Raw genomic sequence first — 19,211 nt, 5'->3', positions numbered from 1 at the left:
CTAGAGACGGCAGTGCTAGAGACGGCAGTGCCGGAAGTACTAGAGACGACAGTACTAGAGATGACAGTGACGGCAGTGCTAGAGACGGCAGTGCTAGAGACGGTAGTGCCGGCAGTACTAGAGACGACAGTACTAGAGATGACAGTGACGGCAGTGCTAGAGACGGCAGTGCTAGAGACGATAGTGCCGGCAGTGCTAGAGCTACACGGGAGTCAGTGCCATCACTCACCTGCTGCCAGTTCTCCTCCAGGGATGGCATTGCTGAGAAGTAGCCCGTGTCGTGCACGATCTGCAGCTCCTGGAAGATGCTGTAACTAGCCAACCCATCCATGACTGCAGGCGAGTAGGCTGAGGCGGGTAATCCCGGGCTGGCTCCGGACAGATCCACAGGCAGGGGACACGAGACGTGCAGCTGATCAGTCACAGCCCAGCAGCGGAGCCAGGGTGCTGCGGGATGAAGCGCGGATCCTCGGCTGGACCAGGGAGCAGGCTGCAGCCTCACTGACATGGGCTTGTCATCTGGGTGTTGTGCCTGCTGCACGCTCTATGCCAGGAGGCGGGGAAGAGCAGCGCTTCTGCTGTCCTCTCTCTTCTAGCGCCCCCCCCCACTTGCTGCTTAGACACTTACTACCTCCTCCTCCAGAGCTGGCAGATGAGTAAGCTCCTCCCCTCTTCCTTACTCATCCTCCTCCCTTCGCTAGTCAACGTGCGCATGCGCGAAAAATTTCTCGGGAAAATCTGCCACTTAGCAGAGCCTGTGACCATGTAAGGAAAGCAGGGAGGGAAGCGGCGTGTCTTAGTGAATCAGAGGGATGGGACAGACCGATAGACCAATTATACACCAGAGGATTCTTTAGTAGGCGGGGCGCTATGACAAACCAGCGCTTTGATTGGCTGGCGGGAAAACTCTGGCTGCCTTACAAGGCAGTGTAAGAAGAGCTATTTTTAGAGGGCTATATAAGAAGCGGCCGGCGCGTCCGAGCAGAAGTGTGCTGTGCAGACTGAGTGCGGGTACTGTGGATGGGTGCGGAGCCGGAGTTCGGGAGCTGCGCTATTCGTCATGTAGGCTGTACAGCTCGGCTTGTGTGACTCTATGGTCTCCGGCATTCTCACAAACACACGGTGCTTCCGTAGAATGGTGTGTGCGTGGAAATGGATGTTACCTAGGAAATGATTGAGGAGGACTGTTCTGTGAGGAGCGCTGTCCTCTGAGAAGACATCTGCACTGTCTCCATTACAGCTGCTGTATAACTCAGCAGTCGCAACAGGCTGGCCTGAGAAAGGACTGTATTGTCATGTGAGTGTGTGAGTCTGCCCATGTGTCTCCACCATCTGCACCATGACTCCATCTGCCCCTGTGACACAGCGAGCTGCACCGTGACGCCCACCATCTGCCCCTGTGACTCGTCTCCACCATTTGCCTCAGTGACTCCCACCATCTGCCCCTGTGACTCGTCTCCACCATCTGCCCCAGTGACTCCACCATCTGCACCATGACGTCATCTGCCCCTGTGACACCCCGAGCTGCACAGTGACTCCCACCATCTGCCCCTGTAACTCGTCTCCACCATCTGCCCCAGTGACTCCACCATCTGCACCATGACTCCATCTGCCCCTGTGACACCGCGAGCTGCACCGTGACTCCACCATCTGCCCCTGTGACACCCCGAGCTGCACAGTGACTCCCACCATCTGCCCCTGTAACTCGTCTCCACCATCTGCCCCAGTGACTCCACCATCTGCACCATGACTCCATCTGCCCCTGTGACACCGCGAGCTGCACCGTGACTCCACCATGTGCCCCAGTGACTCCCACCATCTGCCCCTGTGACTCGTCTCCACCATGTACCCCAGTGACTCCGCCATGTGCCCCAGTGACTCCCACCATCTGCCCCTGTGACTCGTCTCCACCATCTGCCCCTGTGACACCGCGAGCTGCACCGTGACTCCACCATGTGCCCCAGTGACTCGTCTCCACCATCTGCCCCAGTGACTCATCTCCACCATCTGCCCCTGTGACTCCACCATCTGCACCATGACTCCATCTGCCCCTGTGACACCGCGAGCTGCACCGTGACTCCACCATGTGCCCCAGGGACTCGTCTCCACCATCTGCCCCTGTGACTCCATCTGCCCCAGTGACTCCCACCATCTGCCCCAGTGACTCCCACCATCTGCCCTAGTGACTCCTCCATCTGCCCCAGTCACTCCCACCATCTACCCCAGTGACTCCACCATCTGCTCCTGTGACACCGCAATCTGCACCGTGACTCCATCTGCCCTAGTGACTCCACCATCTGCCCTTGTGACTCCGCCATCTGCCCTAGTGATTCCATCTGCCCCTGTGACTCCACCATCTGCCCCTGTGACTCCATCTGCCCCAGTGACTCCCACCATCTGCCCTAGTGACTCCACCATCTGCCCCAGTGACTCCCACCATATACCCCAGTGACTCCACCATCTGCTTCTGTGACACCGCTGTAACGGGGTCTTCCAAGCTGGGTTACCTCTTTCAATATCCACCCCGTGTTTTCGGAGGTCCGGTCTGCGTTGGCTGGAGTCTGAATGAAGGATGCTGGCTGGAATTCCTCTGAGTGCATGGGCGCATATAAAAGATCACTGCTTCTCCATGTATTTCCAGTCTGATAACACTTTACTCACAGGACACAGAATATATCACACAGATACAGAGGGCAGGCCAGACATGCATTACAAAAGCCGCAGGTGGCCGGAGCCTGCCGATGTTTACTGTGGAAATGACAAAGGTGGGGGGAGGGCGGACAAAAGGGTAATGCTGATGCATTAGGGACATGCATCTCACCTAGAACCTATTATACATCCATATAACTGCACAACATATTCTGGGTGCTAAATGGTTCTGTAACACGGCTCCCCTTTTCAGCGACGCGATCGGCATACACAGTCTGATCCTCAACGGATCGGTTTGGGGATGACCAAAGTTTATGGGGTTGGTACAAGTTCTGTTTGTCGACTTAGTTCTGTGGTGGATGGTGAAGTCCAGAGGTTGTAGGGCTAAACTCCACCGCAGCAATCTGGCGTTGTCTCCGGAGACCCGATTAAGCCAGACTTGGGGATTATGGTCCGTTAGAAGGGAAAACTGTCGTCCATACAAATATGGTTGCAACTTTTTGAGTGCCCATACTACCACCAGGCACTCCTTCTCGAAGGCAGCATAGCTTACTTCACGGGGCAGTAGTTTCCGACTCAGGTAAGCTACCGGGTGTTCTTGGCCGTCCGGCCCGACTTGGCTCAGTACTGCCCCCAATCCAAACATAGAAGCGTCTGTGTGAACCAGGAAACGTTTAGTTGGATCGGGTGCAGCCAATACAGGGGTATTGGTGAGGGCGTCCTTTAGTTGGCGGAAGGCTTCCTCACACTCTGAGGTCCAGGTTACCTGGCGGGGTTGGTTCTTATGGGTCAAATCAGTGAAGGGCTTGGCTACGCTGCTGTAATTGGGAACGAATTTCCTGTAATACCCCGCTGTCCCTAGAAACGCCATGACCTGGGTTTTAGTGCGTGGGATATGCATCCGTCACTGTTTTCTCATTGAGCTTACGATAGTCTACACAAAACCGTGTAGTCCCATCCTTCTTGGGCTAGTGCACTACGGGGGATGCCCAGGGACTATCTGACTCTTCAATGACCCCTAAACGCAACATCTCTTGTATCTCTTGTCGCATCACCTCTCGTACAGACTCAGGGACGCGGGGTTTTGTCGCAGGGGGGTCTGATCCTGGGTCTCAACCTTGTGTTGTGCCAGGCGAGTGTACCCCGGTCTCTCTGAAAACATCCTCTGTTGCAGCCTCAACAACGCCTCCGCCTGCTGTCTCTCCCGGGGGCCTAGGTCTTCACCCAAGTGTACCTGGTCCCATGTTTTAGACTGAGTCCTTTCCCCTAAGACATCCGGCAAGGGAAGTCCGGCTAAATCCTCTGCCTCAGGTGCACAGATGGCCACTACCTCTTCAGGGAGCTCCCGGTAGGGCTTCAGCATATTCACGTGGAACATGCGGATAACCCTGGGGTCGTCACAATCGGCGACATTATAGGTTGTGTCGGCTATTTTCCCCACTACCTGGTAGGGCCCCTGCCATGCAGCTTGGAACTTGTTCTGCTTAGTTGGCTCTAACACCAGGACCTTCTGTCCTATTTCCAAGGTGCGCTCTCTGGCCCTCCGATCGTACCATACGCGCTGGTGCCGCTGGGTCGCCTGCATGTTCTCACGTACAGCCTGGGTCAGCTCCTGTAGGCGGTCCCGGAATTCCAGCACATAGGGTACAATAGGTACCCCTTCTATGAGGCTCTCCCCTTCCCAGTGTTCCAGCACTAAGTCTAGGGGTCCCCTTACCCGTCTCCCGTATACCAGCTCGAACGGGGAGAACCCCATGGATTCTTGGGGCACCTCCCGATAGGCAAACAGGAGGTGTGGCAAGAATTTCTCCCAGTCCCTGTAGGTCCTGGTAAAAGTCCCAATGAGCTGTTTTAATGTCCCGTTAAAGCGTTCACACAACCCATTGGTTTGCGGGTGGTATGGGGCGCTTCTAATGGACTTTACGCCGCACAGCTTCCACAGTTGGTTGGTCACCTCTGCTGTAAACTGGGTACCCTGGTCCAAGATAATCTCCCGGGGAAATCCAACCCGTGAGAAAACCTGGAGCAGGGTGGCCACCACCGTCTCTGCCAGTATGTTAGGTAACGCAACCGCCTCTGGATATCGTGTGGCATAATCTACCACTGTCAATATATACTTTTTCCCGGACTGACTGGGTTTGGCTAACGGCCCTATCAGATCGACCACTACTCGGCTAAATGGTTCTTCCACAATGGGGAGGGGGCGTAATTTGGCCTTGCATCGATCCCCCCTCTTGCCAATGCGCTGACAACTGTCACAGGTCTGGCAGTACTGACGAACATCATAGGTTACCCCCGGCCAAAAGAAGTTTTGTGTCTGACGATGCCTGGTGCAACTGACGCCGAAGTGCCCGGCCAAGGGTATATCATGAGAGATTCGCAGTAACTCCTGCCTATAATTCTTGGGAACTACCAGCTGTCGTTTTATAGTGGGGCTCGTCCCTGTGTGGTGCTGCTCTGTGATCCGGTAGAGGAGTCCCTGCTTCCATACAAACTGTTCCCCTTCCAGTACTCCTCTCCCCTCCTGTGCCTTCCCACGATGTCCCTCTAATGAAGGATCCTCAAGTAACTCCCTCTTAAATTCATCTGGGGTGGCCCAAGAAATGTGTCCGGCTATGGGAATACATGCAGGGCTGGGATGTCTTACCTGGGCCTCCTCTGAGTGTGATTCCGTCTCCGCAGCTCGAGCTTGTCTCCAGGTGGTCACAGGATATGTCTCAGCCAGAGGGGCCATCGAGAATGCAGACAACATGGGCCCCAAGTCATTTCCCAGCAAGACGTCTGCAGGCAAATCCTCCATCAAGCCGACCTCAACAAGGCCATCCCCGACTCCCCAGTTCAGGTGAATCCTGGCAGTGGGCAGTCGATGTATGGCTCCCCCTGCTACACGGACGGCCACTGTCCGGTCCATCTTCTCTTGGTCCCGGACGAGATGAGGCTTCACAAGGGTCAAAATTGCCCCGGAATCTCTTAGTCCCTGCATACGTTTCCCATTAACCCACACGACCTGTCGATGCTGTTGTCGATTATCTGCCCGGGCTGCCTGCACGGGGTCTACTTCATGCAGCACTTCCTCCATCTCTTCCACCCCTTGGTTAATCGTAGCCCCCAATGCCGGGTCAGCTTCGCCTTGGTAGCAGTGTACAGCAGCCCGGCTGAAGGTAGCTGTTCCTGCCTTTGGCCACGGAGTATGCTGAGTCCGGTTGGGACATTGTCTTTGCAGGTGGCCCAGCTGACGGCAGGTGTGGCATCGCGCCCCAGGGGGACTGTGGTAGGCCGGGTTTCTAACTGGTCCCCCTACAATCTTCGGTGGTTTGAGGCCCTCCAGTTCCATGGGCGGGCCCCTAGTGACCACCTTTGATCCTGACAACTGCGGCCTCCTGGCATCATGATGTTCATCGGCCAGACGAGCTGCTTCCTCAAGAGTCGTTGGCCGCCTGTCCCGAAGCCATTCCTGTGTTTCGGGGTTTAGTCCATTAAAGAATCGTTCTAACAGGAAGAGCTGGAGGACGTCCTCCTTAGTAGTTGCTTGGCTCCCTTGTACCCACTGTAGCAGTGACCGCCGTAATTTACAGGCCCATTCAGCGTGGGTATCGGTTACGCGTTTTATAAGTCTGCAGAACTTTTGGCGGTAGGCCTCTGGTGTCAACGCATACTGGGCCAAGATCACTTCTTTGATCCGCTCATAGTCCATACAGTCCTCATCAGGTACCGTGCGATAGGCATCTGCTGCCCGGCCTGTCAGCTTGCTGGCCAGAATCTGAACCCGTTCCTCCGGCTTTACTTGAAGGGCACACTGCCGCTCAAAGTCCTGCAGAAAGCCATCAATGTCTTCCTCTGCCTCCCCCAACTGTCGGAAGGCAATGTACTGGATCTTTTTGTGGTTTACTGTTGAAGGTACCTGGTCGAAGGCCAGAGCTCCCCCTGCTCGCTGACTCTCCTCTCTCCGCTCTGCCATCTCCATCTTGGCTAGCTCTATCCTGGTCCACTCGGCCATCTTTTCCTTCAGATCAGTACGCACATCAGCCATCACCTCTCGTATGATCTCTACTGCAGGGTTTAGGAAATAGAACGCCAGTCTGCTCTTTATCTCCCTCTGGAATTCGGTCTCCTCCACATTAACATTGGGGGGCGCTGCACTGTCGTGTTCCATGATGGCTGCTATCAAATCCGCTTTTGTTTTGTTGCTGGCGATCAACCCTCGGGCTTCCACCAGATCTTTTAATGTAGTCCTCTTTAACTTCTGGTAGTTATTTTCCATTCATTCCTTTCCTCCTGTAGAAGGGGTATCAAATCTCACTGCTGCCACCAGTGTAACGGGGTCTTCCAAGCTGGGGTACCTCTTTCGGTACCACCCCGTGTTTTCGGAGGTCCGCTCTGCGTTGGCTGGAGTCTGAATGAAGGGTGCTGGCTGGAATTCCTCTGAGTGCATGGGCGCATATAAAAGATCACTGCTTCTCCATGTATTTCCAGTCTGACAACACTTTACTCACAGGACACAGAATATATCACACAGATACAGAGGGCAGGCCAGACATGCATTACAAAAGCCGCAGGTGGCCGGAGCCTGCCGATGTTTACTGTGGAAATGACAAAGGTGGGGGGAGGGCGGACAAAAGGGTAATGCTGATGCATTAGGGACATGCATCTCACATAGAACCTATTATACATCCATATAACTGCACAACATATTCTGGGTGCTAAGTGGTTCTGTAACAACTGCAATCTGCACCGTGACTCCATCTGCCCTAGTGACTCCACCATCTGCCCCAGTGACTCCGCGATCTGCCCTAGTGACTCCACCATCTGCGCGGTGACTCCATCTGCCCCTGTGACACCGCGATCTGCACCGTGACTCCATCTGCCCTAGTGACTCCCACCATCTGTCCTAGTGACTCCACCATCTGCTCCTCTGACACCGATCTGCACCGTGACTCCATCTGCCCTAGTGACTCCACCATCTACCCCAGTGACTCTGCAATCTGCCCGTTACTCCACCATCTGCCCTAGTGACTCCACCATCTGCCCCTGTGACTCCACCATCTTCACCATGGCTCCATCTGCCCCAGTGACTCCCACCATCTACCCCAGTGACTCCACCATCTGCTCCTGTGACACCGCCATCTGCACCGTGACTCCATCTGCCCTAGTGACTCCACCATCTGCTCCTGTGACACCGCAATCTGCACCGTGACTCCATCTGCCCCAGTGACTCCACCATCTGCCCCAGTGACTCCACGATCTGCCCCTGTGACTCCGAGATCTGCCCCTATGACTTCACCATCTGCCCCTGTAACTCCGTGATCTGACCGTGACTCCACCATCTGCCCATGGCTCCACCATCTGCCCCTGTGACTCCCTCATCTGCCCCTGTGACTCCACCATCTGCCCCTGTGACGCCACCATCTGCCCCTGTGAGTCCCTCTTCTGCCTCTGTGACTCCACATCTGCCCCTGTGACTCCACCATCTGCCCCTGTGACTCCACCATCTGCCCCAGTGACTCCGCCATCTGCCCCAGTGACTCCGCCATCTGCCCCTGTGACTCCGCCATCTGCCCCAGTGACTCCACATCTGCCCCAGTGACTCCATCTGCCCCTGTGACTCCGTGATCTGCCCGTGACTCCACCATCTGCCCCTGTGACTCCACCATCTGCCCCTGTGACTCCACCATCTGCCCGTGACTCCACCATCTGCCCCAGTGACTCCACCATCTGCCCCTGTGACTCCACCATCTGCCCCTGTGAGTCCCTCTTCTGCCCCTGTGACTCCACCATCTGCCCCAGTGACTCCACCATCTGCCCCACTGACTCCACCATCTTCCCCAGTAACTCTGCGATCGGCCCCTGTGACTCCGCCATCTGCCCCTGTGACTCCGCCATCTGCCCCTGTGACTCCACATCTGCCCCAGTGACTCCACATCTGCCCCAGTGACTCCACCATCTGCTCCAGTGACTCCACCATCTGCCCTTGTGACTCCACAACTGCCCATGTGACACCGCGATCTGCCCCTGTGACTCAATCTGCTCCCGTGACTCCATCTGCCACTGTGACACTGCAATCTGCCCCTGTGATGCCACCATCTGCCCCAGTGACTCCACCATCTTCCCCTGTGACTCCCTCATCTGCCCCAGTGACTCCACATCTACCCCTGTGACTCCACCATCTGCCCCTGTGACTCCACCATCTGCCCCTGTGACTCCCTCATCTGCCCCTGTGACTCCACCATCTGCCCCTGTGACACTGCGATCTGCCCCTGTGATGCCACCATCTGCCCCTGTGACTCCCACATCTGCCCCAGTGACTCCTCCATCTGCCCCTTTGACTCCTCAATCTGCCCCTGTGACTCCCTCATCTGTCCGTGTCTCCACCATCTGCCCCTGTGACTCCATCTGCCTTTGTGACTCCACCATCTGCCCCAGAGACTCCCTCCTCTGGCTCTGTGACTCCACCATCTGCTCCTGGGACACCGCAATCTGCCCCTGTGACTCCACCATCTGCCCTTGTGACTCCACCACCTGCCCCTGTGACACCACGATCTGCCTCAGTAACCAGGGCTGTGGAGTCAGTAGGCCAAACCTCCAACTCCTCAATTTCTCCAACTCTGACATCCCAGCACAGCCTCATTACTGAACCATCTGCCCCTGTGACGCCACAATCTGCCCGTGACTCCACCATATGCCCCAGTGACTCCCTCATCTGCCCCTGTGACTCGACATTGCCCCTGTGACTCAACATCTGCCCCTGTTACTCGACATCTGCTCCTGTGACACCGCGATCTGCCCCAGTGACTCCACCATCTGCCCCAGTGACTCCACATCTGCCCATGTGACACCGCAATCTGCCACTGTGACTCCCTCATCTGCCCCTGTGACTCCACCATCTAAAAATAGTATCAATATATGCTGACCTGATCCCAGGTTGTATAGCTGCTGCAGATCCACTGGTGATTACACCAGAGAAATATGTAAAAAAAAAAAAATGGAAAGTTTGTGGTCTGTATACGTGCTACCAGGTGATGAAGAAACATCAAATGCCGGAGATAATGTAGAAAAAGGTTTGTGATGCCACAATCTGCCCTGTGACACCACAATCTGCCCCAGTAGCCAGGGCTGTGGAGTCAGTAGGCCAAACCTCCGACTCCCCAATTTCCCTGACTGACTCCCCAGCATGGCCTCACTACTGAGCATGTGCATAAAATGCAGCACAGATTCATCTCCTCTGAGTCCCCAGAACGGCCTCACTACTGAGCATGTGCATAAAGTGCAGCACAGATTCATCTCCTCTGACTCCCCAGCACGGCCTCACTACTGAGCATGTGGCTATGCCCACCATGCAAAAAGTAAGAGGAAAATGTGCGGATGGTACCCAGGGTCTGGAGGAGAGGAGACTGTCCTCCAGGTCCTGGGTACCATATCCCTGTAAAAAATAGAATTTAAATAAAAAATCATGACATTCTCACCTTCCGGCGTCCCCAGGCCTCAGCGATGCTCCCGCCTACTCCCGTTCCCAGCGATGCCTTGCGACAATGACCTTTGATGACATAGCGGTCTCGCCGCAAGGCATCGCTGGCAACGGGACTTGCCGGGAGCATCGCTGAGGCCTTGGGACACTGCGTGGGACGCCGGAAGGTGAGAATATCACGATTTTTCTTAACATTCTATCTTTTACTACTGATGCCGCATAGGCAGCCTCAATAGTAAAAAGTTGGTCACACTAGTCAAACACTATGTTTGACGAGTGTGACCAACCTGTCAGTCAGTTTTCCAAGCGATGCTACAGATTGCTTGGGAAAACGTTAGTATTCTGCAAGCTAACTACGCTTGCAAAATGCTAGTTTTTAGCTGGAAATACGCAGGAATTACGCATGCAGAATTCTCCCGTATTTCCCATGGCAGGAAGTTGCAGAATTGCAGCGGAAATTTCCGCGGGAATTCCAGATGTGTGCACATAGCCTAAATGTTTACATAAGGATCTCTGCTTTTAGTGGAAATGAATCTGTACTGCACGTTATGTACATGCTCAGTAATGAGGCCGTGCTGGGATGTCTGAGTTGGAGAAATTGAGGAGTTGGAGGTTTGGCCTACTGACTCCACAGCCCTGGTGTCACAGACCCACCGCTGACACCGGATGGAGGGATGCGACACACTGCCGACACACGGCTATCACAGGCGCAGGGGGGCTTATCTTAGATATCCCACCGCTGGCACCATGTGATAAAACAACAGCAAGCTAGTCTTGCCCTAACAATTTATCACAGGGGGGTTATTTTGGTTGTCCCACCACTGCCCACAATACTTCTCGAAGCTTTTCAGTTCCACTTTGGAACTCGCAGCTCTCCGGCGCCCCCCTTACCCTCAGGTCAGTCAGGGAACTACACCTGGGATAATTGGTCACCGGCCGGCTGCTTCAATGAGGTCTGGCCACCCGGCACGCTGCAGTGAGGGAATTATAAGTGCTCTGGCCGCAGTCACCCAATTAGCTTATAAAATCCCTTTCCGTCACAGCCAGCAGTACCCGGGGCCCAGATCACATTTCGCTGCCACCAGTTACGATTCACTTAATCAATGAGTTAATTAAGAGGGTCCATAGCAAAGCCCCAAATTAGTAGCAATTATCCTAAAGGAGCATAAGTTTGTTTCTTAGAGCATGGAGACAGAGTTAATAAGTTTATGATTTATTCCCAAAAAGGAGGGCAGTGATTACAAAGATAAAACGATTTTACAAAGTTGAGACATTAGGTATGTACAATGCAAATATAAAATAAAAGGGATTAGCATAGATCAACACTTATAGTTGCTTAGATGGTCTGTAGGCTAACCATGTGGCGGGGGGAGGGGCAGCAGCCACACGTCGCCCTGCATCTGGGGGGTCCTTCTGGCATCAAACCTCCAGCTGGAAAGAATGATTTTTGGAAGGAAATGCCTTAAAGCTTTGGGTCTGTGACATCACGAAAGGGGCAGTCTGGAGAGGGTCAGCCCTCTACTCTTGGAGTTACAATCTAACTACAGAACTTATAATAACTATATCTCACAGAGGGTACCTCGTATAAACACGCACTTGGTCTCATCTTATCCAGCGTGTCGCTAGCATTCATCCACAACTAAACGTGAGGTCGTTATGTCACACCGTTTAGGAGAAACCCAATTCTCGGCTTCTGCTAGGGTTAGAACGTTGCAAGAGCCACCGTAGTGAAGCCGGATCAGCACATATCACAGAAATGTCCGTTTCATTTTTCTGTCGCGAACGGAGTCCGCGCTATAGTTTCGCTAATATCACCCATTCATATGCGTCCCTGCATGGCTCAAAACAAAGGAATCCTTTTCCTGCCTGTGTAGGGATGGGGGAAGAGAGAGAGAGAGCTGCTGGCACAGGAAATGTCTGGTGTCCTATTACAAGGCTGGCTCTCATCTGTAGTGTAATAATCAGGGAACCTTAAGTCATATCTTACTTATCATTACACCTGGTTACTGAGGCAGATCGCGGTGTCACAAGGGCAGATTGTGGTATTACAGGGGCAGGTGGTGGAGTCACAGGGGCAGATGGTGGAGTCACAGGGGCAGATTGCGGTGTCACAGGAGCAGATGGTGGAGTCACAGTGCCAGATGAGGGAGTCACTGGGGCAGATGGTGGAGACACGTGGCAGATTGAGACATGGGAAGATGAGGGAGTCACAGGGGCAGATGAGGGAGTCACGGGCAGATCGCGGTGTCACAGGGGCAGATGGTGGAGTCACAGGGGCAGATGGTGGAGTCACTAGGGCAGATGATGGAGTCACTGGGGCAGATCACAGTGGCAAATAGTGGAGTCACGGGGGCAGATGGAGTCACGGGGGCAGATCGCGGTGTCACATGGGCAGATGTGGAGTCACTGGGGCAGATGGAGTCACAGGGGCAAATGAGGGAGTCACAGGGGCAGATCGCGGTGTCACGGGCAGATGTGGAGTCACTGGGGCAGATGTGTAGTCACCGGGGCAGATCGCAGTGTCACAGTGGCAGATGGTGGAGTCACAGGTGTAGATGGTGGAGTCACAGGGGCAGATGGCGTAGTCACAGGGGCAGATGTGGAGTCACTGGGGCAAATGGTGAAGTCACTAGGGCAGATGGTGGAGTCACTGGGGCAGATCGCTGTGTCACAGGGGCACATGTGGAGTCACGGGCAGATGGTGTGGTCACTGGGGCAGATGGAGTCACGGGCAGATGTGGAGTCACTTGGGCAGATGGAGTCACGGGCAGATCGCGGAGTCACAGGGGTAGATGGTGGCATCACAGGGGCTGATAGTGGAGTCACTGGGGCGGATGGTGGAGTCACTGGGGAAGATGGTGGTCATGGGCAGATTGCGGCGTCACAGGGACAGATGGTGGAGTCACAGGGGCAGATGGCTCAGTAATGAGGCCGTGCTGGGATGGCAGAGTTGGAGAAATTGAGGAGTTGGGAGGTTTAGCCTACTGACTCCACAGCCCTGGTTACTGAGGCAGATCGCGGTGTCACAGGGGCAGATTGTGGTATTACAGGGGCAGGTAGTGGAGTCACAAGGGCAGATGGTGGAGTCACAGGGGCAGATTGTGGTGTCCCAGGAGCAGATGGTGGAGTCACAGTGCCAGAGGAGGGAGTCACTGGGGCAGATGGTGGAGACAAAGGCAGATGAAGTCACAGGGACAGATGGTGGAGACACGGGCAGATGAGGCAGTCACAGGGCAGATGGTGGAGTCACTGGGGCAGATGGTGGAGTCACTGGGGCAGATGGTGGGAGTCACAGGGGCAGATGGTGGCATCACAGGGGCAGATCGCAGTGTCACAGGGGCAGATGGAGTCACAGGGGCAGATGAGGGAGTCACTGGGGCAGATGAGGAAGTCACTGGGGCAGATGAGGGAGTCACAGGGGCAGATGGTGGAGTCAAAGGGGCAGATGGAGTCACTGTGGCAGAGGAGGGAGTCACTGGGGCAGATGAGGGAGTCACTGGGGAAGATGGTGGGGTCACTAGGGCAGATAGTGGAGTCACTGGGGCAGATGGAGTCACGGGCAGATCACGGAGTCACAGTCACAAGGGTAGATGGTGGCATCACAGGGGCAGATAGTGGAGTCACTGTGGTGGATGGTGGAGTCACTGGGGCAGATGGTGGTCATGGGCAGATTGCGATGTCACAGGGACAGATGGTGGAGTCACAGGGGCAGGTGGCTCAGTAATGTGGCCGTACTGGGATGTCAGAGTTGGAGAAATTGAGGAGTTGGGAGGTTTGGCCTACTGACTCCACAGCCCTGGTTACTGAGGCAGATCGCGGTGTCACAGGGGCAGATTGTGGTATTACAGGGGCAGGTGGTGGAGTCACAAGGGCAGATGGTGGAGTCAAAGGGGCAGATGGTGAAGTCACAGGGGCAGATGGTGGAGACACGGGCAGATGAGGGAGTCACAGGGCAGATGGTGTAGTCACTGGGGCAGATGGTGGAGTCACTGGGGCAGATGGTGGGAGTCACAGGGGCAGATGGTGGCATCAGAGGGGCAGATCGCAGTGTCACAGGGGCAGATGGAGTCAAAGGGGCAGATGGTGGAGTCACATGGGCAGATCGCGGTGTCACGGGCAGATGGTGGAGTCACAGGAGCAGATGGTGGAGTCACAGGGGCAGATGTGGAGTCACGGGCAGATGAGGGAGTCACTGGGGCAGATGAGGGAGTCACTGGGGCAGATGGTGGAGTCACAGGGGCAGATGGTGGAGTCAATGTGGCAGAGGAGGGAGTCACTGGGGCAGATGAGGGAGTCACTGGGGCAGATGAGGGAGTCACTGGGGCAGATGGTGGAGTCACTAGGGCAGATAGTGGAGTCACTGGGGCAGATGGTGGAGTCACAGGGGCAGATCACAGTGTCACAGTGGCGATTGGTGCAGTCACAGGGGCATATGTGGAGTCACTGGGGCAGATGGTGGAGACACTGGGGCCTCACTAACGCTCCTGCTGTTTTTCAGAACTTCATTAATGTTGTTTTTTCTGACTTTATTGGGCGTTATGTGGTCATTTACCTGGATGACATCTTGGTATACTCTGAGGACAGTCAGTCACACCTACACCATCTACGTACGGTTCTTATGAGTCTCCGGGAGAACCATTTGTACGCTAAGCTGCAGAAGTACTCATTTTTTATGCAAGGACTATCTTTCCTAGTGTAATTGTATCCGGGGAGGGATTCCGCATGGATCCAATGAAGGTTCAGGCCATTACAGATTGGGTGCAGCCTCATGATCTGAAGGGGTTGCAGCGATTTCTGGGCTTCGCTAACTATTATAGGAAGTTCATTAAAGGGTTCTTGCAGGTGGTGAAACCCTTGACAGACCTCACTCTTAAAGGGGCAGATGTAAAAAAATTGGTCCGTGGTGGCAAAAAATTCCTTCCTTACATTAAAGAAGTGTTTTACTACAGCCCCTGTGTTGGTACAACCCGATTCGTCAAGACCTTTTATCGTGGAGGTCAACGCTTCGGAGGTGGGGGCAGTATTGTCACAGGGCCCCTCTACTCTGACTAACCTCAAACCCTGTTCCTTTTTCTCTAAGAATTTCTCTTCGGCCGAGAGAAACTATGATGTCGGCAACAAGGAGTTGTTAGCGGTTAAACTGGCCTTTGAAGAATGGAGGCATTTTTGGAGGGGGCCGCTCATCCAATTGCAGTCATCAACGATCATAAAAACCTGGCCTATATCGAGTCCACTAAGAGATTGACCCCCAGACAGGCTCGGTGGGCACTTTTTTTTTCTCGATTTCATTTTACCTTCACGTTCCGACCAGGGTCTAAAAATGTAAAGGTGGATGCCTTATCCCAAAGTTTTGATTCTGTGTCCCCTCCAGAACCTCCTTCCTCCATTCTTCAACCGGGAGTGGTTGTAGCCAAAGTCTCCTCTGAGTTACAGAGAGAGATTCTGGAAGCACAAGCTCCCAGGAATACACCCCCAGATAAATTGTTTGTACCCAAACAATTCCGTCTCACACTCCTTCAAGAATTTCATGATTCTGTGTTAAGTGCACACCCAGGTATTGCAGCTACCAGGGGGGCAGTGGCTAGGGGTTTTTGGTAGCCCTCTATGGGTACTGATTGTTAGGCGTCGGATTCCTGCAGCGACACAGCAGGAATCCAGAGCCTCACATGCTGCTCTGCAGCAAGCCATTCCTGAGGCTAAGTCCCTCTGCCACTCCACTGAGCATGCTCACGAGACGATCTCCCATTGGCGGTCGGGAGTCACGTGCTCAGGTCCTTCTCTATATCTGATTGGTCCATCTCAGAGATCTGGAAGGTCCCGGCAGCGCACGGCTATAAAAGGCCCGCATGGCCGCTCGGCCATGCGCTAGTATAGACTCTTCTTGCTAGATGTGTGAATGGTGATGGATGTATGATTCTGGTGACTGACTTATTAAGATTCCCCTCCCTCTGATATTACGCATGTGGATAGGGCACTATAGAAAGAGTCAGCGCCAGTCAGTGGCAAGCCTTAGGCCACTGTGCACACTGCACCTCTACACTAGCGTCCGGTGGTGTCACGTCTCTCATGGCACTATCGCATAGCGGCTGTGTCTGCCGCCGCGCTGCATTCAGCAGCACTTACCGGCGTCTGCAATTTCGCCGAGACCTGTGAGTCTAACAGGCTCTGTGTTTATGTTACAGCGCTTCTGTGAGTTAACAGAGCCCGCTCTGCGCACGTCGGGTGACTGTCATGTCGGACGCTATTCACACCACAGCGTCCGGCAGGCAGAGGTAGTTCCACCTCCGTCCACTATAGCCTCAGTGGCGCCGGCTTGAGTTTCTCAGGCTATCGGGGGTTAATCTAGCTGAAGATCAGGTTGGATGTTTGGTCACGCCCACGGTCTTTAAATAGTTGTGCTGGCCTATGGGCGTCGCCGATTATAGCTTGTGTTTCACACCAAGTGGTTCCGGTCTGGAGTGGAGGTGTTGGAGAGAGAGAGAGAGATTCATATCTGGTGTCGTATGATCCTTGTTACCTTCTTGCCTTCCCATATTTGTGTTGTGCCCTGTTCACATTACTGTATAGTCCTGTGTGTATGCGGCGCGGTGCAGTTTAAGTTCTCCCTGTCTGTCTTTATTGTTTGGGGCTTTGGTGGTTTGTCTCCTCACTGGGTGGAGGGTGGAGGGTTAAGCTTAGGGCTGAGCAGGAGATAAGGAAAGGGTGGAGGCTCAGGCATTTGCACCTTCAGCAAAAACCCTGGGTTGAGGGTCAGACAGGGTTTCCCCTAGTTAAATGGACATCACAGGGGCCCCGGGTATTTCTGCCTTAGTTGACCTAAGCCCCGCGTGACATTATAATCGGCCCACATTTTTCAGGAGTCCATGGATCCCATGGATTCCATAACCCGCCAGTTGGCGGCGCTGTCCTTACAGGTCTCCGAGTTGAAAGGGGCAGTTCAGCAGCAGGGCCTGGTAGTAGCGAAGGTGCAAACGGCATCTGCAGGTGTCGGTGCAGAGCCGAAGATCCCGCTGCCAGAACGATTCTCAGGGGAACGCAGCAAATTTGTCATATTTCGGGAGGCCTGCAAGTTATACTTCCGCATGCGCCCGGTCTCCTCAGGTAATGAGGCTCAGTGGGTGGGCCTGGTGTTATTACTGAGTGGGGACCCCCAAGCATGGGCATTTTCCTTACCAGCTGACTCTGCTACATTTCATTCTGTTGATAATGTTTTTTCTGCACTCGGGCTCATTTATGATGATCCTGACAGATTGGCTCTAGCGGAATCTAAAATCCGCGCCCTCAGTCAGGGGGAACGTATGGCGGAAGACTATTGCTCCGAATTTCGCCGTTGGGCAGTAGACACACAGTGGAACGACCCAGCGCTGCGGAGTCAGTTTATTCATGGGGTTTCAGGAAGAGTTAAACAGGCCCTCCTGATGTATGAGACTCCTGCATCGTTGGCGTCTGCCATGAGTTTGGTTATACGTATTGATCGCCGTTTGCGTCAGGGGGCACAGGAGACGCTACCCCTGGGGGAAAGCAGGGGTGCAAGTGTGGTTGCTGCAGGTGAGCCCACTGAACTTATGCAAAATGTGGGGGTGTCACAGGTTAAGCGTCGCGTCCCTGGGTTCACGAAGCCCGGAGCATGTTTTTACTGTGGTAAAAGGAATCATTATGTTAACGCTTGTCCTGTGCTACCGAAGAAGGTCACACCGGCGGAAAACTACTAAGCTCAGTGGGTATGGAGGAGACCCAGCTGAGCGTATGCATATCGTCCATGATGGTATCTCAATGTATGCTCCCTGCCAAGGTTATTATCGCGGGCAGAGAGCTACCAATATCTGTGTTTGTGGATAGCGGTTCCGCCACCAATCTCATAGATGAGGAGTTTGCACGCACTGCCGGGTTTAAGATCGAAAAACTCCCTCATCCTATTCAGGTGGTTACCATTAATGCCGCTCCCCTCCCTCAGGGGGAGATTACGGAGTTTGTGGCTGAGGTGAAACTCCACATTGGGGTCCTACATTCGGAGTGGGTTACATGTAGGGTCCTCCGTAATCTCCCAGCACAAATGGTCTTTGGTTTTCCATGGTTGTCCAGGCGCAACCCAGTGATTGATTGGAAAACTCAGGACATAGTCCAATGGAGTGGTTTTTGCCAGGACAATTGCTTGGCCACATGTGTGTCCGCCGTGACGCCCAGCCTTCCGGAGGCTTTGCAGGATTTCGCGGATGTTTTCTCTGAGAAGGGTTGCTCAGAACTGCCTCCACATAGAGCCTATGACTGTGCGATTAGGTTAAAACCCGGGGCCAAATTACCTAAGGCCAGGATGTTTAATATTTCTGGTCCAGAGAGACAAGCTCTGAAAGACTACATCGCGGAGAGTCTGAGCAAAGGACACATCTGGCCTTCGTCCTCGCCTGTAGCAGTGGGGTTTTTATTCATTAAGAAGAAAGATGGGGGGTTACGGCCGTGTCTGGATTTCCGGGAGTTAAACCAGATTACGATCCGTGATCCATACCCGATGCCTTTGATCCCTGATTTGTTCAACCAGGTGGCGGGGGCAAAGTGGTTTTCCAAGCTTGACCTCAGGGGGGCGTATAACCTCATAAGGGTCCGTCAGGGGGATGAGTGGAAGACGGCCTTTAACACTCCTGAGGGTCATTTTGAGAGCCTGGTTATGCCATTTGGGTTGACAACCGCGCCTGCTGTTTTCCAACATTTTATTAATGACGTGTTTGCTCATGTCCTGGGGAAATTTGTAATTGTATACCTGGATGATATCCTCATTTATTCGAGCGACCGGGACATTCATTTAGAGCATGTCAGGCAGGTATTACAGTTGCTCCGTGAGAATAAGCTCTATGCTAAGCTGGAAAAATGTTTATTTTTTGTTCAGGAGTTGCCTTTTTTGGGATATATTGTGTCCGCCGCAGGGTTTAAAATGGACACCGCTAAGGTGCAAGCGGTGCTACAATGGGAAAGGCCTGATAATCTGAAAGCGCTCCAGCGGTTCCTTGGGTTTGCTAATTATTATAGGAAATTTATAAAACACTTTTCTACTATAGCCAAACCGCTCACGGACATGACAAAAAAAGGTACCGATCTGACTAGCTGG

General features: G+C 53.8%; 1 protein-coding gene across 2 annotated transcripts in view; it reads right to left on the bottom strand.

The window, feature by feature from the left end:
• Positions 1 to 616, bottom strand: part of KLF7 (KLF transcription factor 7) — a 474,435-nt gene extending 473,819 nt beyond the window's left edge. For both annotated transcript variants that reach the window (XR_012219719.1, XM_073541904.1), the window contains exon 1: positions 230 to 616. Coding sequence is in view for 1 of the 2 variants with exons in the window: in XM_073541904.1 (XP_073398005.1) it covers positions 230 to 508 (279 nt within the window). In the remaining variant the exon portion in view is untranslated. The remainder of the gene's footprint in view (positions 1 to 229) is intronic.
• Positions 617 to 19,211: the final 18,595 nt, after the last annotated feature.

Source organism: Dendrobates tinctorius, unplaced genomic scaffold (assembly GCF_039654945.1).
Source record: "Dendrobates tinctorius isolate UK_male_01 unplaced genomic scaffold, ASM3965494v1 ptg000125l, whole genome shotgun sequence".
Classification (NCBI taxonomy): domain Eukaryota; kingdom Metazoa; phylum Chordata; class Amphibia; order Anura; family Dendrobatidae; genus Dendrobates; species Dendrobates tinctorius.
Note: the sequence above shows the minus strand (reverse complement) of the source record. Positions and strands in the feature narration are given on the sequence as shown.